Source organism: Equus caballus, chromosome 7 (genome assembly GCF_041296265.1).
Source record: "Equus caballus isolate H_3958 breed thoroughbred chromosome 7, TB-T2T, whole genome shotgun sequence".
Taxonomy (NCBI): Eukaryota; Metazoa; Chordata; class Mammalia; order Perissodactyla; family Equidae; genus Equus; species Equus caballus.
The window spans coordinates 51,178,490-51,198,990 of NC_091690.1; the positions used below are offsets into that span (position 1 = coordinate 51,178,490).

The 20,501-nt window shown below is 54.9% G+C and overlaps 2 protein-coding genes across 6 annotated transcripts; both read left to right on the forward strand.

Annotated features, from left to right (window-relative positions):
* The first annotated feature begins 643 nt into the window (after nt 1-643).
* Nucleotides 644-9,826, forward strand: ACP5 (acid phosphatase 5, tartrate resistant). 4 transcript variants are annotated; one of them, XM_005611907.4, is made up of 7 exons: nt 644-734; nt 6,010-6,435; nt 7,517-7,606; nt 7,871-8,131; nt 8,332-8,459; nt 8,579-8,924; nt 9,316-9,826. In XM_005611907.4, the coding sequence occupies exons 4-7, from the start codon at nt 7,871-7,873 to the stop codon at nt 9,586-9,588; spliced, it is 1,008 nt and encodes a 335-aa protein (XP_005611964.1). In that variant the 5' UTR covers nt 644-734; nt 6,010-6,435; nt 7,517-7,606; the 3' UTR covers nt 9,589-9,826.
* A 4,912-nt stretch (nt 9,827-14,738) lies between these two features.
* Nucleotides 14,739-19,829, forward strand: ELOF1 (elongation factor 1). Of its 2 annotated transcripts, none has more exons than XM_001490341.6 (4): nt 14,739-14,864; nt 18,552-18,685; nt 18,842-18,912; nt 19,193-19,829. In XM_001490341.6, the coding sequence occupies exons 2-4, from the start codon at nt 18,570-18,572 to the stop codon at nt 19,255-19,257; spliced, it is 252 nt and encodes an 83-aa protein (XP_001490391.2). In that variant the 5' UTR covers nt 14,739-14,864; nt 18,552-18,569; the 3' UTR covers nt 19,258-19,829. The 2 variants fall into 2 exon arrangements, with proteins under 2 accessions (XP_001490391.2, XP_023501119.1); XM_023645351.2 differs by lacking the exon at nt 14,739-14,864 and adding an exon at nt 14,877-15,721.
* Nucleotides 19,830-20,501: the final 672 nt, after the last annotated feature.

Consider the following 20,501-nt stretch of genomic DNA (forward strand, 5'->3'; position numbering starts at 1 on the left):
GGTGTCTGGCCCTGGGGGGTGGCCACGGGGATGGCAGGAGGGAGATGAAGAGAGGAGCTCAGGCTGAGTTCTGAGTACGGGGCTCAAATGGTGACCCTGTGACCCAGGTTGGGAGGAGCAGTTAAGGGGAGGGGGCTTTATCTGGATTTCAGTTTTGACCTTGCTGTGCCCATGCCCTTCCCTCCGCCTAGAATATCTTTGCTTACTGTGCCTTCCCGAAAAAGTCCCTGAAGACGCCGCGAACACACCCCTCCTCTGAGAAGGTGGAACAGATGCGGTTTGCAATTTCCCGAGAAGCCGGCTGCGCATCAGGTTATCCTGCAAACGTCTGGATCCCGGCTTATCTCACTCATCCCTCCCCTGGGAGTTCCTCTGGGGCCGCCCTCGGCTGGATCCACTGCCCGACCCCCCGCACCAGGGGACGGGATAAGCCTCCGCGCAACAAAAAGGAAACCCGGTCCGCAGGATGCTGCTGCAGTTCCGGCTGCGGCCACGCGGGGGCGGCAGGGGACAAGTCAAGAGTCGGAAGCGCAGGCAGAAGTTCTGTGCCTGCCGGGCGTCCCCAAACCAAACCCAGACCTGAGCCTTTTTTTTTCTTTTCCTTTTTTTTTTTTTTTTTTAATTAATGAGTACGAGGGAAACCGCCACGACCCAGTTTTTCCCACCTGCCCTACTCACCCAGAGGCGGTGTCCCGCGACCCAACAGCTAATGGAAGTTATGCAAAATCTGTTAGGTAAGTCCCTGCTCTGCTCAGAATCCCCAACAGCACCCACCTGGCTGGGGATGAAGCCCCCCTTCCCGCAGCCCCCGAAGCCCCCCACACCCGCTCCTCACCTCCCTGCCTTCATCCCCTCCCAGCCGCTCCCTCGCTCCCCCTGCTCCAGCCTCACTAGCCCTTCAATTGCTCCCACTCACCGCAGTGTCTAGCTTGGGGCAGTTTTGGAGCCTAGAAAAATCCATCATGGTGGTTACTTTGTAAATGCATGGTCAATTTAATGATACTCTTAGAAACATAGTTTCCCCTAAGCCTTTAGTTACAGTTGAAGCTATTAGGTCTCTGATACACCTGGCAAAGGGGACAGTCACTTGCAAAGGGGCCACCGGGTACGTATTTGGGTCCATTTAGAAAAGTAGTGGGTTGAAAGCACTGAAACATTGTAGATGGCATTTGGAAAAGTGACGTACGTTATTCTTTCATCTTAAATGCCTCCACCTGGCAAACCGTTTTGAAGACCTTGGAGGTTCTTACAAATCTAAAAGTTGGACACATAAGTGGGGGAAATGATATTCTCTTAAACATTCTGATACTGCTTTGAAACGCAGGTGAACTGTGGTATACTTTTCAACCTAAAGTTGCCAGCCTCAAATCAATTCTTCATGCAGCACTATGGGGTATTTTAGGAATTATTTTCTGCACTTTTTTTGTGGGGTTTTTTTGGGGGTAAAATACATACAACATACAATTTACCATCTTGACCGTTTTTAAGTGTCCAGTTCTGCGGCATTAAGTACATTTCCATTGTTGTGCAGCCATCCCCACCATCCGTCTCCAGAACTTTCTCATCCTCCCAAACTGAAACTCTGTCCCCATGAAACGCTAACTCCCCCTCCCCCAGCCCCTGGCCCCTCCATCTACTTCCTGTCTCTATGGATGTGACTCCTCTGGGACCTCCTGGGAGTGGAATCAGACAGACCTTTTGTGACGGGCTTATTTCACTCGACATCGTGTCCTTGAAGTTCACTTATGTTGTAGCGTGGGTCAAAAGCTTGTCTGTGTTTTTCAAATTAAATTTAAATTAAAAATACAAAAGCACGGGCGCATGATTCAAATAAACGAGGGCTCTTGCAGGGTGTGTCATGAACAGCAGACACCTGCGGGGTCTTCGCTTTCTCTCTGGCTGTTTCCACGGTTCGGAATGGGTGCTGCTCTGCACCCACAGGTGAGTGGAGCCCTCAGCTGCCGGTTTTCTGTGGCGCCAGGTCAGGATTTCTCTCACAGCCTCCCTCCCCCGCACCCACCTCCCCACACCCGGTGTAGACCCCAAGCTTAAGCTCCTCTGGTGGCCATCTTTGAAATTTTTCAGCTATTTCCCATTTTATGTCTTCTTCCCCCAACTGTAATTCCTTTGTTTCAACTGGGAGATATTAAAAGTGAGCGGTTTTAAGGCACTTCCTGGGTGCCAGGCACTCCTCGGGATTTCTACGCAGATTCGTTTCATATCCACAACCACATCCGATCTCAGGTAGGCATCCTGACTATTCCCTTTTAGAGATGGGAAGCTAAGGCCCAGAAGGGTTAAGTGACATGCTCCGGGTCACAGAGCTTTGCAAGTGGCAGAGCCTGGGCTGCCTCCTGTGACTTTTATTTTTTGTTTTGAATCACACCAGGGAAGAATAAGTCAGTTCTTTAATGGCTCTAGCTGAGGTTGATCAGAACTCCGCCAGTGTAGACTTAAGTCTTGTGCGCATCATTGTATGTAAATTTGACATCAAAGAAAAGAACTGTAAACACACACTGAGCTGCAGTGAATGGATGAGCACTGAGTGTGGGGAGGAAAGTGTGCACAAGTCTGCGACGTATTAAAATGGGTCAAAAGCAAGAGAGATGAATGGACAGATAGCTATTAAAGCGAATATGTTCAAATGTGAATGGCAGTATCTACGAGTGAGGATGTGGCTGTTCACGTATTTCCAACTTTGCCGTACAATTCTTCCAGCTTTGCTGGATGTTTGAAATATTTCAGCATAAAGTGCTGGGGGGGCCGGCCCCGTGGCCGAGTGGTTGGGTTCGCGCGCTCCGCTTCGGCAGCCCGGGGTTTCACGGGTTCAGATCCTGGGCGCGGACATGGCACCACTCATCAGGCCACACTGAGGCAGCGTCCCACATGCCACAACGAGAAGGACCCACAACTCAAAATACACAACTAGGTACTGGGGGGATTTGGGGAGAAAAAGGAAAAATAAAATCTTTTTTTAAAAATCTAGAAAAAAAATGCTGGGACGTCTGTCCAGCCTATTATTTCTGCCTCTTAAACATGTTCAGTTTATCCAAATGGCCACTGCCCTCGTCTATAATAATAATACACATAATGGTGTTGATAATAATAATGAACAGTGGCAGCTGGCTTATGGGCAAGGTACTGGTCTGCATGTTCCACCCTGTATGGAACAGTAACATCATCCGTGTTAAAGATGAAGAAATAAGGCACAGAGAGGTACAGTTCCTAGCCCCCAGTCACACAGCTAAAGAACAGCAGAGGAGCTGGAATCTGAACCCAGCAGACGGCTGCAGAGCCTGCAGGCTCCACCACCTTTGAACGGCCTTCCTGGATGCTAACTTGACCACACCAGCCCCCTGGGGTCCCCCTCACTGGAGGCTCCCCCTCGATCAACAGTCATCCGCGATTTCATCAGAGTGATTATTTAGGCAAATGGTGTCTTTCTGATTACAAAAATGTTACCAGCATATAATTTTTAAAGATGAATTCAATAAGGAAATGAATCAAGTAAAAAGTAATAGTGTTCCATATCAACACTCCCCAGAGGATGCCACTCTGAATCTGGTTCCCACTGGCACCAGAATTTCTTCTTGGTGTGTAGCAACCTAGCACTTATGATTTTGTATCAAGATATAGCGTGACTGAGAGACAGAGAAAGAGAGATTAGATAGATAGACAGACAGACAGATAGAGATAGGTAGATAGATGATAGAGATAGGTAGATAGATAAAGACGTAGATAAATGATAGACATAGATAAATAGATAGATAGTGTGTATCCAGAAAGGGCTTCCCTTCGCTCCATTATTCCCTAAATAATTCCTGAGCAACCACCATTGTGTGTTCCAGATTCTAGATGCCAGAGAAACTGCAGGGAACAAGATCGAGAAAGTTCTGGTCCCCTTAGAGCTCCTTCTGGTGGGAAGATAGACTGAAACTAGATAAGCAGCTATATGGCTTGTTAGGCAGTGATAAGGGCTACAGAGAAACTATAGCAGGAGGAGAGGGTGTCAGGATGGGGTGCGATGGTGAGTTTCAGAGAAGTTAAAGGGGAGGAGGCCACAGTGGTATCTCGAGTAAGAAGAGCCTTCTAGGAAGGTGGGACAGCAAGTGCCAAGGCCCTGAGGTCAGAGCATGCTCCTATTCCAGGAAGGGTGAGAAAACCAGAGGAGCAGTGGGAGCTGGGAGAGAGGGGAGGAGGGGAGGGCAGGGCCCCACAATGCCCAAGGAGGAACTCAACCATGAGATTGACGTTGATGCTGGGAAGCAGGGCAGGAGTGGAGGGTGAGGGAGGCCCTGAGCCAAACTGTGATGCATGGCCGCAGAAAGCCAGGGCACAGGGCTCCCCCGGCCCATGGAGGGAGAAGAGCTCATTCCGAGCCCAGAGGGGAGCAGAGCAATAGGTGAGAATCCACGGGTTTCCTCACACGCTCTGCCGAAAGTCTGATTTATTTTAATCACATGCATGTGCTTTTGTGATTTTTATTTGAAAAAATAGAGAAAGTGTTAATGCTTCCAAAAGTTATAAAATGGCATCACGAGCATCTCATTTTTCTGAAGACAAACGCAGACCTAAGAAAATTATTTATTTATTTATTTATTTGAGGAAGATTGGCCTGAGCTAACATCTGCCACCAATCCTCCTCTTTTTGCTGAGGAAGACTGGCCCTGAGCTAACATCTGTGCCCATCTTCCTCTACTTTGTATGTGGGATGCCTACCACAGCATGGCTTGCCAAGCGGTGCCATGTCCGCACCCAGGATCCAAACCTGCAAACCCTGGGCCACCGAAGCGGAATGTGCGAACTTAACCGCTGGGCCACCGGGCCGGCCCCCTTCAGATAAATTGTTTCCTTTTTTGTGAAAGAAAACAGGAGGGATAAAGTTGAAGCCCCTTTCGCAACTCTCCTTGTCCTACAGCCCCAATTTCATTCGCCCTCCTGTCTCCCCAGAAACACCTCCTCTGCACCCCCCCATCCCATCTGGAATGAGATCTATTTTCTTGTTTACATGTGGATGAGGGCTATGTTAAGAGAAGCATTGTTTCTGCTGATAAAATAACTAACAGGGCTTTCCAAATATCCAAACAGCAGGTAAATTATAAAACAGAAAGAGAACGCCCCGCCCACCCCCAGAGAAAGGAAAGTAATTGACAGCTAGAATGTAAATTTCTGTAGCGCGGCAGCCCCGGCAGGGCCGGTTTTCCTGTCTCGTCTTGTCCAGCATCCAGCGGATGCTCGAGACGTTGAGCAAAAGTTTCATATTGTTGGGTCATGGCCATTTCCAAAGTGAACTTTTCGATTTCGGGATCATTTTAGATTTACGGAAAAATTGCAAAAAACTGTGTCAGGCATTCCAGTATGTGCCTTGTTCACTGTCCTCTATGGCTGATGCCTTCTGGAACCGTGACACACCTGACCCTATGGAGAAGTTAGTTACTTCGTCATGTTGCAATTCACGAACTGCCATTTATTGGGGTGTCACCAGTTCTTCCACAAATGCCCCTTTTCTGGTCCAGGAGCCCACATTTCAGTTGTCTTGTCACCTGGGTCGCCTCCAGGTTGTGACAGCTCCTCCAAGTTTTCTTTTTCGTGACTGGGACATTTTTGGACAGGATGCTGTAGCATATCCCTCAGTTTGGGGTGTATCTGATATTTTTCTCATGTTTAGCCTGTCGTTACCGGTTCTGGGAGGAAACCCACAGAGATAAGGTGCCTTTCTCATGGCATTATGTCAAGGCCACCTGACATCAATGAGACACCACCAGGATGTTGGCCTGGATCATTTGGTCAAGGTGATGTCTGCCAGGTGTATCCACTGTAAAGCTCTTATCTTTTGCTTTTCCATACTTCATTCTTCAGATGAGAGTCACTAACTCAAATTTTGCGTCTGGCCCACACTCAAAAGGAGTGGGAGAGCGGGTGGGCCCCTGGAGGGGCATTTCAACTTATTTGGAATTCTTTCTAAGGAAGAGTTGACTCTTCTGCCTTCACACCCATTTTAAACACCAGGAAACTGAGACTGAAGATGAGATTTCCTCTCTAGAGGGTGGCCCTGCGGAAGGGGAGGCGGCACCCAGAGCTGCCATCTGGGGCTGTGAAGGCAGGTGGCCATGGGCAGGAAATCGGTCCCGAGCCGCCCCCTGGGGTGCGTTACCCCATTTCACAGACGCGCTGCCTGCGCCCCGGAGGCGTGGCGCGCTGGGTGGCCGAGCAGGATTCAGGGCGCGGCCCGGCCGGGCCTGGAGGAAGCGCGGGGGCCGTGAAGGCTGAGGCGTCCGCCCTCCCCTCGGGGCATCACCTGGGCCTGCCGGGGACCACGGACAGGACTGCGCCTCCTCAACGCTGAGTGGCCCCGATGGCAAGCGCCCCGCGCGCTCCTGCAGCTCGGCTCCAGGGACGGCGCCCGCCCTTGACCCCGGGCCCCACCGACCGCAGGTGAGACCAGCCCAGCCCGCAGGTGTCCCCGGGGGAGGGGTCTTCGCCTGCCCTCGTGACCCACTTCCTGTTTGTCTCGGCTGCGGGGACGGGAGGGACAAACAGCCAGACCTCGCTGGGTGACCGAGGTCAGGTCACCGACCCTCGCGGAGCCTGTGACCTTGGTGTTGAATGAGGGGCCCCCTCCACCCTCGCAAGGGCCTGTAGGGACCTATCGTGAGTGTGCGTGGCGGAGGAGGGAGGGAGGTGAGGGGCGGGTCAGACAGGCCACAAGGGCAGGGGCCCCACTGCCCAAGTGCCCCTGCCTCCCCTTGGGGGGCTGCGGTGACCTGGGGGGCCCCGGGGGAGCTGCCGAGGGTGTGAGAGTCCAAAGTCAGTGGTCACATGGCGTGTCACCAGCTGCCTCCTGCCTCGCTTCCTCCTGCAGGAATGGGGGTGGGGAGGAGGGGAAGGTGTGGCCAGGACTTCCTGGAAAAGGGAGACCCTGCTGTCTGGGGGCGGGGGTGACCGTGGGACACACACTCAGATGTTGTCAAACACACCTCAGTTAGACACACAACACAGACACACAACTAGGCTCCAGCACAAAACAGGGACGCCCCCATTGCAGCCCCACACGGTCCCACTTGAGAACTCAGGCGCACGTCACAGGCGGCCACCCAGGCCTGGCTGCCCCCTCGGCGTACCCATCAGGAGGGACACAGGACTCCCAGGCACACAGCAGACAAGTGACCCAGGCAGGCACGCTTGGCTACACACAGGAAACAGCTCAGACACACCCAGACACAGGCAGACAAACACGTCCTCAGAGAACACGGACACACACAACATGTCGGGCTGGGGCGCACAAATACGGCCGCACACACAGCACACACACTCAGATAAGGGGGCACCTCGGGCCGCGACACAAACAAACTCAGGCGGGCAGACGCAGAGGCTGAACTCGTGGGCCAGACCCCCACCCTGAATCCCGTGTCCAGCACTGGGGAAGTCCAAGGCCCACATGACCCAAGGGGAGGGCTTCTGGAACAGTCTGCGGAGAAACTGCATCACCCTCACTAATGATCCGTTTCCGCCCCAGGGAATAAAGGCTCGGTGACTGGCCAGTTCTGCCCCGGGAGCTCACCTGCCTCTCTGAGCCCCCTGCTAACCGGCCTGTGCCTCTCCCAGGGTGAGTGCGGGCCCGCGGTGAGGGAGGGCGCATGGGCAAGCATGGCCACCCTTCCCAGCGCTGGCCGGACCCCGCCCACCCTCTGACCCTCCCAGCCAGCTTTTGCCCTAAGTCCTGGGAACCAGGGCACAACCCAGGGGTTCCCGGCAGGCCAGCCCTGCAGGGAGTGGCTCCCCCTCTCTCAGAGCATCAAGTGGGGGTTTCCGGGGTCTGCTGCCCACGTCTCAGCCTCGGGTCCCCAGACGCTCGTCTCTTGCCTCCCAGATGGACACATGGATGGTGCTGCTCTTCCTACAAGCCTCGCTGGTGCTCTCCCTGGCCAACAGGGCCACCCCCGTCCTGCGCTTTGTGGCCGTGGGTGACTGGGGCGGAGTCCCCAATGCCCCGTTCTACACAGCCCGGGAAACGGCCACCGCCAAGGAGATTGCCAAGACTGTGCAGATCCTGGGCACAGACTTTATCCTCTCTCTGGGGGACAATTTCTACTTCAATGGCGTGCAGAATGCCAATGACAAGCGGTTCCAGGTGTGTGCCACTGGAGTGGGGGTTGGGGGGCATGTGGCGAAGCCACTCGAGCTTTTGACTCTGGAGAGGGCAGAGGGAAGCTGACACTTTGGGCACCTGGAGCGTTCACTGTCTCCCTGGGCCCCAGCCCTTGACTTGCTGGGAGCGTTGGGGGAGCTGCTTGACCCTGGGCTGGGGGGTGCCCTCGCTGTCTGTTGCAGGAGACATTCGAGGATGTGTTCTCTGCCTCATCCCTCCGCAACGTGCCCTGGTACGTGCTGGCTGGCAACCACGACCACCTGGGAAACGTCTCAGCCCAGATCGCCTACTCCAGCATCTCAAAACGCTGGTGAGTCTGCCCCCTGCCCCGTCCATCCCCTGAGCCTTGCTCAAGTGGACAAAGAGGCCCATTAGCCTGAGCTGACCCTGGGCCAGTCCAGGTGCCCACCACCTGCATCCCCTTCACAGGAACTTCCCCAGCCCTTTCTACCGCCTGCGCTTCAAGGTCCCACGGTCCAACGTGTCTGTGGCCATCTTCATGCTGGACACAGTGACACTGTGCGGCAACTCGAACGACTTCACCAGCCAGCAGCCCGAGAGGCCCCGGGACCTGGCGCTGGCCCGCACGCAGCTGTCCTGGCTCAAGAAGCAGCTGGCCGCGGCCAAGGAGGACTACGTGCTGGTGGCTGGCCACTACCCAATATGGTCCATCGCGGAGCACGGGCCCACCCACTGCCTCGTCAAGCAGCTGCTGCCACTGCTGGCCATGCACAAGGTCACCGCCTACCTGTGTGGCCACGACCACAACCTGCAGGTGAGGGGCCTGTGGCAGGGGTAGGGGGCCAGGTCAGGGGTCCCCAGCCTCGCCAAGGTGGCACATGGCACATTGGGACCTTCCTGGTGTTTGGGGGTCTCGCAAACGTCACTCTCCCTCAAGCTCTATGCTCTAACCGGGAAAACAGTCCAAAGTTCCCCCAAAGCCATCATAATAGCTACCCATTGCCAACGGCTTCCCCAGTGTTCTGCCTGTGGAGTAGGATCAACCCATTCCTACAGGTGGGGAAACTGAGGCCCGAAGGGGTTATGTTCCTTTCCCAAGGTGACTCTGTGGTCACAGCTGGACTCACAGCAGGAAGGCACAAAGCCCATGGTTAGCCTCCTTGAGGAGCTGGGGGCTCCCCTCACCCTGCATCTCCCACCCACAGTACCTTCAAGACGAGAACGGCATAGGCTTTGTGCTAAGCGGCGCTGGGAACTTCATGGACCCCTCGACGAAGCACGCACGCAAGGTCCCCAATGGCTACCTGCGCTTCCACCACGGGACCAACACCTCCATGGGTGGCTTTGCCTACGTGGAGATCAGCCCCAAAGAGATGACCGTCACTTACATCGAAGCTTCGGGCAAGTCCCTGTTCAAGACCAGGCTGCCCAGGAGAGCAAGGCATGCACACCCACGAAGGCTCCATCCTGCAGCCTGAGCCGGAGGGGCCTCCCTGCCAGCGGGTGGGCAGGCTTTCTCAGGGGCCACGTGGCCCTTGTGGCAAGGATGCCCACGGATGTGAAAGCAGCATGGACACCGGCCAGAGTGCCATGCCCTGTGGCCCAGCTCGCCCAGGCTGACATCTGGGCAATGGGGGGCAGGGAGGGAAATTTTCTCCTGGATTCAGCATCCTTCTGTCACTGCCGAATGTTCAATAAAAGAATAGTTGCAAAGGCTGAACGTGTGCCATGAGCATCTCTTGCCTCACCTCACTGGCCAGTTGTACCACCTGGGATTGAGAGCGTTGGGGTTCCCCGACTCTGTGCCTCCATCTCTTAGCCCCATTTGCAACCAACTGGCCTCCTACATGGATGAGATTTTAAGTGAAAACCTTGCAGAAGGAAGGTACCACAAAAAGCAAGCCTTCTTCCCTGTGCCCACCTCCCCAGGGGCATCCACCATCATCCTTGTCTTTCCTTCCTCAATCGATGCCTCCATAACAAAAACATCCCTCTTTTTTTACACAAACCAGCATGAGATACACACAGTTCTGCCTGTGCTCTTTCTGCTTAACCACAGCTGGACTGCTCACAACAGAAACTTCATTTTTGTTCATTTCAACATGGAATCGGTGACACATTGACATGGCTTGAAAATCTCAAATTTATAGAAAGCAGAAGTATCTCACGCCCCTCCCTGCCCTTCCCTCCCCCTCTCCGAAAAAGAAAGAACTTTTTATAAAGGCTTTGTGTTCCCTTCCAGTCTTTCTCTGTGCCATTTTTTGATTTATCAAAGCAACTTGATGGAGGTGTAATTGACACATTTGCAGGGTGCATGTCGGGAAGTTCTGACACAGGCGCACACCCACAAACCCATGATCACAAGCAAGATAGAAGCATTTCCCACACCCCAAAAGGTTCTCTGTGTACTTTGCTGTTTCTGCCTGTTACACCTGGCCATCTGCCCATCAGCTCTCAGGGAGAGCTTCTAGCTCTTTCTGAGGCCACAGAGGCCCCATTGCGTGCCTGACCCACCGTCTATCTAACCAGCCATCTACAGAGGGTGGCCTGGATTGCTTCCAATAATTTTGCCCTCCTCAAACACTGCTGCAATTAATGACCCTGTACATTCGTTTCCCACGTGTGCAGTATGTATGTAGGATAAACAAGAGGCATTCCCAAAAGAGGGTGGCCCTTCTTTTTGACAGCCAGGGAGCTTCCGCCTATGTCACCGGCTCCTTGCTGGGGCCCGTTGAGATCAATTTCAGTCTTTCTCTCTTACCAACAGAGGCACCATGGACACCCCTGGCCTCGTGCTTTTGTACATCTGTGCAGGTATGTATGTAGAAAAACTTCCAGAAGCAGAATTATTTCAGAGCTTGTTTTTTATGACAGATGTTGGAAGCAGAATGCTCCTCGTGAGCGGGAAGCTGCAGAGAAGCCTAGTTCCCCTGTGGGAGAGTTGAGTAACACCCACCCACCTACAGCCTGAGCCACGCAGCTTAAGGCAAGTGGCAGAAACTGCTCCCTGGGCCCGCCTTCAACTGTCACTTCAGCTGCTACAGGGCAGGGACCCATCTGTTTGGCTGCAGCTGCCAGCCCAGTTGGGTGACATGAAATAACAACCTGGACAAAATGTAACAAGTTACTTCTGGGGAGAGGAACTTGCTGGAAGCGGTATCTTCACTTGCTACTTTATAAATGTCGATACTGCTGAATTTGTGACACGGCGCACGTGTTACTCTTAAAATGAGGCAAAGCTCTTATGGAAATGCCAGCCCTGAGTCCCTGCCAGCTGACGTTTACCTGGCTGGCATTACTATCAATCAAGCTCTCTGCCTAACACACACCCTCTCTCCTAATCGTGACCCATGAGGCAAGGGCCAGAAGCATCCTCGCTTCTCGGAGGACATGACGGAAATCCGACAGATTATAGGCAAAGTGCCCAAGGTCATGCCCAGGAAGTGGGAGACCCTCAGTCTTAACCAGGACCGTCCAGGCTGCTCAAAGCCACCCTGTCGCTTCCCACTGACTCAGAGACTCCGGGCAGGCAGGGTCTGAATCAGTGGTCAGCCCAATGTCCCTTTTTGCAGGGCCTGGAGGGTGGAATTAGGCCAATGTCCCCGTTCACAGGGCCCAGAGTGTGGAAAGGAGAAGTGACACATTCAAGCTGACACAGGGAATGAGTGGCAGGAAGGGGGGTTGGCCCTCTCTGCCACAACAACCAAGTACTTCTACCAAGTACCAAGGACTAAGTCCTGTGCCAGGCAGCTGGGGACCCAAGGAGCACCAAAAGGAATAAGGCAGGGTGGACATTGCCCTCAGAGGGCGTCCATCCAGCTTGGGGACAACGCCAGCTGGCACACGGCCATTGTTAGAAAGATGGCTTTAAACTGCAAAGAACAAGATGGCGGATTTCCTCAAGGCCAGTCCCAGGGTCCCATCTCCATCTCTTTTTACTCTTGCCAAGCAACTGCATCTGATTCAAGCATCACTGATATTATTATCTCCCCACGCCTCACACCAGCTACTCGGACAGGTACCAGCATCCTCACGCAGCCAGGAGGTTGTCACCAGAGAGTCAGGCCACACCCACCTCCTCAACAACCTCCAAGGCCAAGAATCATGAATAAGAAGGGGAGAGTCCTGCCTCATGACACAGCAAAACACGGCTGTCATCAAAACAAGATGACATGGGCTCGGGGCAAACATCCAGCGCGAATCCCAGAAAACAAATTCAAAGAACACATGAGAACGTGATGTAGGCTGAAGGTGGTGTTGCAACTTCGCAGAAAGGTGTTATTTGCCTTGTCGACTTGCCCAGAAGAAGACAAAGCCTGAACTCAACTTCAGATCATATACAAAAATGAGTTCCAGAGGAATCGCACATTTTTGTATAGAAAGCAAACACAGTAGCGGATGAAAACAAACAACCACACAAAGATCTGAATGAGAGGTTCATAGTTGCTTTATTCATAATTGTCCCAAACTGGAAACGACCCAAATGTCCATCAATGGGTGAATGGATACACAAACTGTGGTCCATCCATGCAATGGATTACAACTCAGTGATAAAAATTTTAAAAAAGACTGATAGAACATGGACGAATCCTGAACATGGCAAACTGAGTCAAAGGAGACAAACTCAAAAGGCTACATATTGAATAATTTGGTTTATGTGACTTCCTGAAAAAACACAAAACTATAGGAACTGAAAACAGATCCGTTGATGTCAGGGGCTGAGAAGAGCGGAAGGAACTGACTACAAAGAGGGACGAGGAAACTCCTCGGGGTGGTGGAGACATCCACTATCTTGATTGTGGTGACGGTTTCATGGGTGAACACGTATGTCAAGACATGGAATTTCATAGGTTAAGTATGTGCATTTTATTTTCTGTCAATTATATCCCAATAAAGCTGGGAAAGAAGAAGGGAAGGAAAGGAGAAAGAGAGAGAGATGGAGAGAGAGAAAGAGAAGGAAGGAAGAAAAAACTAACTTAGCAATCACAAGCAAATACGGGATTGTCCATATATACTATGACAGAGCCACAATGTGAATTGTGTAGCTACTAAAACAAGAGTTTCCTGTGTGTGTGTTGACCATTAAGTCAACACACACACAGGTTGTGAGGTAACGTGTACAGTAAGATCTCATCTGTGTGTGTCCAGGTTTGCACCAGCACTGAGGGGGGTCCTCCAGGGAGGCACTTCCAAGGGTTGCACTTGGCGGTTCCAAGGATCACACTGCCCCCTCACGGACATGTTGGAGATAAGCCTATTTGAAACGCATCTCATTACAAGTTATTTGCCTGAACACTCCAATGAAAACAGCTCTTATCAAGGACACATGTGACCAACCACTTGTCAAAGACAACAGTCAATTCTCTTTCCTCATCTTATCAAACTCTCAGCCACATGTGACATAGCTGACCACTCTCCCCATCTTGAAATACCCTCTTCTGGAGGCTTCTGGGAGGGGACACCCACCTCTTTCTCCTCCTACCTGACTGGCCCGCCCTGTCTCTTGCTGGTCCCTCCCCCTGACCTCTAAGGTTGGGGGGGCCCTGGTCTCCCTCTTAGCCCTCTTCTTTTGCTACACTTCGCGTTTCGCTCAGGAAACCAGGTGACCTCCTCTGGCTCCAAGACTTCAAATAACTTCCATATTCGAAGGCTCTCAAAATCACATCCAGGTCTTTCTTCTGAGCTCCAGACTCCACTTCCAGGGGCTTGCTTCATACCTCCCCTTGCTTGTCTCAAACTTATTACGGCCAAAACACAACCTTTGACTTCTCCAAATCACCTCCCCGGAGCCTTCCTCAGCTGAGTAAGAAGCAGCACCGAGGGGGGCTCCAGACAGTAGGAGCCATCCTTGACTCCTCTCTCTCCTTCACCCCATCATCAGTTCTGTGGGTGTTACTTTTGTGTAACTCCTACTCGGGCTTCAGGTTTCAACCCGAGCATCAGCCTTCCCTCACTTCTCAGACCAGTTTGGCAACCACCTCCACCACCACAGGCTCTCAGAGATCCACACACTTTCCTTGTGTGGTCATCGATCTTTTCTGTCCAGCCTCTTCACCAAATTGTCGGATTTGTGGAGTGATCTGGCCTCTGCCCGCCTATCCAACCTCCGCTACTATAACCTCTGGCACTCAAAGTGTGCTCCGCCCAGTAGCACGGACGTCAACACGGAGCTAGTTAGAAATGCAGACTTTTGAGACCCCACGTGACCTAACGAATCAGAACCTGAATTTTAAGATCGGCAGGTTCTTGCTAAAGTTTGAGAACAGCATCTTACAAGCTTCGCCCTCACCCCGATTCAGCCATACGGACACCCGCAATGCCTTAGCACTGGGATATCTGAATGTGTCCGAAGTTGGGGAGACCTAGGTGGGCTGCGAGGGGCTGAAGCTTGAACTGGGAGAGAAGACAAGTGAAGATGCGGCGGCCAAGGCCGAGGCTGCCTTTCCAGCGCTGGTATGGCCCGGCCCACCGGCCCGGAAACGCTGGAAAGGCCACCGCTGGGAACTCACCATAATTAGCGGCCGTGCGCGCTGCTACACCCAAAAGCTCTCGAGCCCTCGCGCAGGCGCAGAGCGAGCCCGCCGCCGGGCCCTGAAGGCGGGTACGCGTGCACACTGGAGGAGGCGGGGCCCGCTCGCGGGGCGGTCCCGGCCGTGGGTGGGCGGGACGTGAGGGGAGTAGAGGGGTTCCGCTTCCGCCGAGGGCCGGAAGTCCCTGTCTCCTGGGTGAACGAGGCCGGTCGCAACGAGCGAAGGCGAGCGCGGGTGGCGGTTCGCGCGGGCGGGCGTTGGGGCCGGGCGGGATGAGGCGCTGCTCCACCCCGGGGCGCTTACGGGGTCCTGGAGGGGTCCCTGAAGGCCCCGGGCTTGGGGGGCGGCCCAGCGGGGAGCTTCCCTCCCCGGCCCCCTGCTCGGAGTCCTGGCTCCCGCGGGAGGCCGGCGGGAGGCGACGCCGGAGCCTCGGGGAGCCTGGAGGGGCCGCCCCCTGCCGCCTCCTGAGTCGCAGCAGGGCCGAGGGCCGAGCCCTCTTCCAGCCCCTTCTTGGCGCGCTTGGCCTTCGGTGGCCACAGAAGGCCAGGCCAGGGCCTCTGGAGCCTTGGATGCAGGCCCGTCCCTTTTTCTGGGGTGGGGTTTGGGGTGCTGCTGTAGACACCGGGTAAAATGAGATTCTGGGGCACATCTGTAGCTTCTGATTCAGGGGACAAATGATTTATTCATTCAACAAGTAGTTATTGAGCGCCTAATACCTACCAGGCTCTACGCATGTTGGGGATTCAGCAGTGGGCAACTCATGCTCCCCCCGCCTTGCGGACCTGACAGTCTAGCAGGGGGGAGATCTGGGAGGGGCTTCAGAAATCTGCATTTTTTTGGAGTACCCTCAGGTGATTCTGTTGCAGGTGGTACTCCGGGCGTGCTTTGGGGGAAAAAAAAGAAAAAAACACTGCCCCTGCCGGTGAGAGCATGGGCTACACCTTACTGAAGCCTGCAGGGTCTTGTGGGGTCCGCTGCTGCTTTTCTGTCGCATCTCATACCCTCCTCATTGCTCACTGGGCTTCAGCCGCACTAGTCTTCTTTCTCCAGAACAGCGGCATCTGCCTCGGAGCCTTTGCAGGTGCTGTTCCCTCTGCCTGGACTCCCTCTCCTGGTTGCCTTTTCTTCTCAATCAGGCCTCGGCTTAAATGACCCTTACCCAGGGTCCTCCCCCCCCACCCTTATCTGGTTCTGGAAGTGTCCACCCAGCCCCGTTTTATTAACCTCATCGGGCTTACCAGTATTTGAATGATTTCGCTTGTTAGTTACCTTGCCGGTCTGTCTTCCTCCACCCGAATGTAAGTTTCACAAGAGCAGATGCCTTGCCTGCTTTCCTGGCAGCATTGCTGCAGTTTAGCGGAGGGCCTGGCCTGGGTGCATTCATTCATTCATTCATTCAGTAAATATTTGCTGAGCGCCAGCTCTGTGCCAGGAGCTGTTCTAGGCTCTGGGGATACAAAGACCAGACAAAAATTCCTGCCCTCAGGGAATTTACATTTGGAGGGTGGGGGACCGCGTCGGAGATGCTGGGAGACCAATGAGGCTGTTGTGATCATCCAGGCCAGAGATGACCAGGACTCGGGGACTCAGACCATGGAGCTGGCTCTGGGGATGGTGAGAAGTGGTCACATGTCCAGTCATGCAGTGCAGAATGACAGGGTCATGTTCTGAAAGATGCGTCGTTAGACGATTTCGTCGTTGTGTGAACAACAGAGAGTGTACGTGCACAAACCTAGATGGCACAGCCTACTACACAGCTGGACTCTCTGGTACTAATCCTATGGGACCACCGTCGTATACGCGGTCCGTCATTGACTGAAACGTCGTTATGTGACGCTTGACTGTTTTCGAGGTAGACCAGCTGGATCGGTATCAGGTAATCGGTGTGAGAAAGGAATCGATGAGTCCAAGGTTCTGAGAAGAGACTCGCTGTCTGCCGAGATGGGGAAGACTGCTGGAGAGCAGGTTGAGGTGCCAGGAGCTCCGTTTTGGATAGGTGATGTTTAAATGTTTGTTAGCATCAGGAGAAAGTGTGGCCGAGGCAGGTAGACGGGAGAGTCTGCAGTCCACGTGGGACAGGAGGGTGGAGGGAGAGACTGGGCGAGGTCTCCGTGGACACGAGTGTAGCCAGAGAGGGGAGGGGCTCAAGGATGGAGCCTGGGGGCTCACCTATCATTACTGAATTGGGGAGGGGCTTAGCAGCAGCGCAGAGCCTGAAAGAACCTGCAGAGCCTGAAAGAAGCCGCCATTGAGGCAGGGAGGGAACAGTGCTGGTCCTGAGAGCCCCACGGGAAGGCTGGCAAGAGGAGCCGGTGTGTCTAGTGCCCTGAGGAGCGCAGACTGCCGCTTGGGATGGGGAGCAGGGGCAGGGGCTGGAGAGAGAATGGGAGGGGAGAAAATGCCCACGGAGAACGAAGGGTTTGTTGTTTTTCACAATGCAAGAGGTGATCACAGTGTGTCTGTCGATGCAGGAGAGACAGACAATGCGATGTTGGGATCCAGGCACATGGTAACATATGGTTTTTGTGGTGAGTGTGGACGTTCTTCCATAGTGAAGGAGGGAAGGCGGAGCAGGCGGGCCTATGGGCTTGTGGATGTTGCTGCCTCTCAGTGTGTTGGAAGCCCCCTCAGCCAAGAATGAGGATGTTACATAGAGGGCTATCGCCAAATGTGAATGAAACCCTGGGCTTTGTTCTGGTGGGCTGCTCCCCTCCCCTGTCGTGCAGGATTGATGCTGGAACCAGGGTGGAGTGAGTGTGTGTGTGCACGTGCATGTGGTGGTAGTGGGCGAGGAGTGCCTTGGGAGGTTCAGGGATGGCGAATGCAGAGCCCTGAGCCGAGTGCCTGGCGTGGGCAGTACACTCAGTGGCAGCCCCTGCCTGTGAGACACCTGTCCCTAGACGTCCCTCTGGCACCTGCTGCCATTATTTTCCCCAACACCTTGCTCTTCCTATTAGACATCGGAGAATGATGTCACCTTCTCCACCGCCTGCTGCTCTGTCCCCGACCACAACCTGAGGAGTCATCCTGGGGCTGCCCTTCTCTCGTTCCCTCTGCTGACTCGTCTCCTCAATGTCTGTCACCCCGAACAGCCCTGTCCTGGTCTGACTGCATCTTATCCCGGCTTTTGACCGCTACTCCTCAGTCCCTTCGAAACACAAAGCTATTTCGTCCTTTCCCTCCCGTGGCCTCCAGGATCCACCCAAACCCCTCCCGCCTGTCCCTGCGACCTCTTCAGCCTGCCCCTCTCCCCCACCTGTGCAGGCCCCAAATGCTGCCCGGGACCCTCAGACACCTGCCCCAGAGCCTTTGCACGTGGTGTTTCTCTGCTCAAAATGCTTGTCTCCACTTCTCTGCTCAACAGCCCCTTGTCTGCAGAGAGGCATCCAGGGGGCCCATCCGGAGACTGTCAAATGCCCTGGGTGTCATTCCTCCTGGGTGGCACTTGCATGTCCCCTTGACAAGAGGAACAGCTGCTCCGAAAATCAGTGGCTTTTGAGCACTTAGGTTCTGCACAGCCCTGCGCAATGGCCTGTCGCAGAATCTGTCGTGTCATCCTCACCAGGAACAGTGGCTTCCTGTGCAGGGGCCACAGTGGAGGAGTCAGGCCCTGCGCGTGCACGTCACTGACCGTTTGTTGTGTCAGCCCCACAAGACCCCTCTGAGATAGTAGGCCTGTCTCTATGTTATAGGCAGGAAACTGAGGCACAGAGAGCTTAAGTAACCTGCATGGGGTCACACAGTGATGGGGAGCCAGGGTTAGAACCCAGGCCACCTGGCCCCAGAGCCTGCTCCCACCTCCTCCACCCAGAGTGCTCTGGTGTTGTCCGCCTGCCCCAGAGGGCACCATTGTCCAAGAACCCCTTCACCGTGGGTCCCCTGAGTCGCTGACTTCTGCCTCCCTCCCCCAGGTTCGCCGTCCTGCAGACATGGGGCGCAGAAAGTCCAAACGGAAGCCGCCCCCCAAGAAGAAGATGACAGGCACCCTAGAGACCCAGTTCACCTGCCCCTTCTGCAACCACGAGAAGTCTTGTGACGTGAAAATGTGAGTGGGGACGGGGGCCAGGGATCCTGCCTCATGGGACCTCTCCTGTGTCCGTCACCGTCCTCTGGTCTGCCCTGGGCCTTCCGGTTAGGGGGACCATCACCCATAGACACAGGCGTCCTGACTCATCAGTCCCTCCACCTCCTCCTGTTCTAGGGACCGTGCCCGCAACACTGGAGTCATCTCGTGTACCGTGTGCCTAGAGGAGTTCCAGACACCCATCACCTGTATCCTTCAGAAGCCTGGCTTTTTCCAGGGGAGGGGGCGGGGTGCCTAGGGTGGGCTGCTCAAGGGCACCTGGCCAAGGGTGAGGGGGCTGGAGGCCAGCGCCTGCTCCTCTGGCTCCACCGTGTGCCTTGGTGCAGGGCTGTGGCCGCCCAGAGGAACTATTGCTGCCTGCTGACTTAAATGGGGTGATGGGGTGCAGGGCAGGGGTGTGTGAGCCATAGAGGGGTGAACCGGGAAGGGGTCCAATGCCACCCGTGGCCCTTGACCTCAGCGGCTCAGATCTGTCAGAACCAGTGGACGTGTACAGCGATTGGATAGATGCCTGCGAGGCAGCCAATCAGTAGCAACACAGAGGACCCACCCCCGTGGCAGCCCCGCCTGCCGTGGGCCCGCCTACTGGGTACCAATCCAGAGACATTCCAGGGTCCAGGGGGTGGGTCCAGGGCCTTTGCAGCCCACAGTGTGTGTGACTTTGGTGTGGGTGTGAGTGTGTGTGGCTGCACGTGTGGCTGTGGGGGTGTGCTTGTGAGCGTGGGGTGGAGTTGAGGGCGCGCTACTGGGCCCCAGGGGCCTGACCGCCTCCCTTGACTCTGAAAGGCTTTGACTCGCTCCCTCCTCCGGCCCCGGGTGGCCGGCCTGGCTCCCCCAGGCCAGCATCCTGGCGTCTGGCGCCAGGGCAAGCCCAGGAGAGGCTGCCCCGGGACTCTCCAGCCTCCTCCCCCGCTCCTGGTTAGAGCTGCGCTGCCTGCCCTCCTTCCCTGCCTTCCAAGGCCGGTGGCCTGGGATTTGAAGCCACAGTCCCCCAGGTCCCCTGCAGGGCAGCCCCGGCTCATTTTTAGTTGCTTTTGTAGAGGCGGGAGGGGCTGGTCGGGGACAGCTGTCAGTCACGGGCTGTTAAATAAAGCAGAGATGCAGACTCCTGGCTCTGATTTCCTGCGTTCTGGGTCAGCCCCAGAGGCTCAGCAAGAGACGGGGATGGAAGGGGAGATTGAGGCGCTCAGAGGCAGCCGGGCGGCCCATGGAAGTGGGTTTGGGTCAGTCCTTCAAACTGTCCAACGTTTTATCCACTCAACAAGCATTCAGGGTGAAATGGGGGCAGTGCTGGACGCAGGGGACACGGATGAACCCACAAACATCAGGCCAGGCGTTTCTAGTCACAACCAAGAGTGGAGCCCAGCAACCAGGGAGCTGGGGCAGAACGGGGACAAGGGCATGGGGTGGAGCTTCCTGGGGACAGCCTGACAGCAATAACACTCGGGCCACTGTGTGCCAGACACTGCTCCCAGGCTTCCCTGCCCTACCCCCATGTCCTGACAGCCGCCTAGGAAGCAGAGGCCCCAGGTTCTCGGATGAGGAAACTGAGGCCAAAGGGGAGATCACTGACCAAGGTCCGACAGCAGGGGGGCCCTACTTCGCAGCCCCGGGGGCTTACTTCCCCCTGAGTCCAGGGTCCAGGATGAGGGAGCAGCTCGTGGCTGGAGCTCTGGGGAAGCCTTCTCCCTTTGGAGAAAAGTAAGGGTCCACAGCAGGGACCTTGCCTTTGTCCGGGGGTGCGGCTCAGTGCGCATGTGTGGTGCAGTGAGACGTT

Excerpts from the sequence above, each read along its gene's own strand:
- ACP5 (XM_005611907.4), top strand. The coding sequence starts at position 7,871 with ATGGACACATGGATGGTGCTGCTCTTCCTACAAGCCTCGCTGGTGCTC. Across the intron at positions 8,460-8,578 it reads TCCAGCATCTCAAAACGCTG|GAACTTCCCCAGCCCTTTCT; the intron begins GTGAGTCTGCCC and ends TCCCCTTCACAG. Across the intron at positions 8,925-9,315 it reads GCCACGACCACAACCTGCAG|TACCTTCAAGACGAGAACGG; the intron begins GTGAGGGGCCTG and ends TCCCACCCACAG.
- ELOF1 (XM_001490341.6), top strand. The coding sequence starts at position 18,570 with ATGGGGCGCAGAAAGTCCAAACGGAAGCCGCCCCCCAAGAAGAAGATG. Across the intron at positions 18,686-18,841 it reads AAGTCTTGTGACGTGAAAAT|GGACCGTGCCCGCAACACTG; the intron begins GTGAGTGGGGAC and ends CTCCTGTTCTAG. Across the intron at positions 18,913-19,192 it reads GTTCCAGACACCCATCACCT|ATCTGTCAGAACCAGTGGAC; the intron begins GTATCCTTCAGA and ends TCAGCGGCTCAG.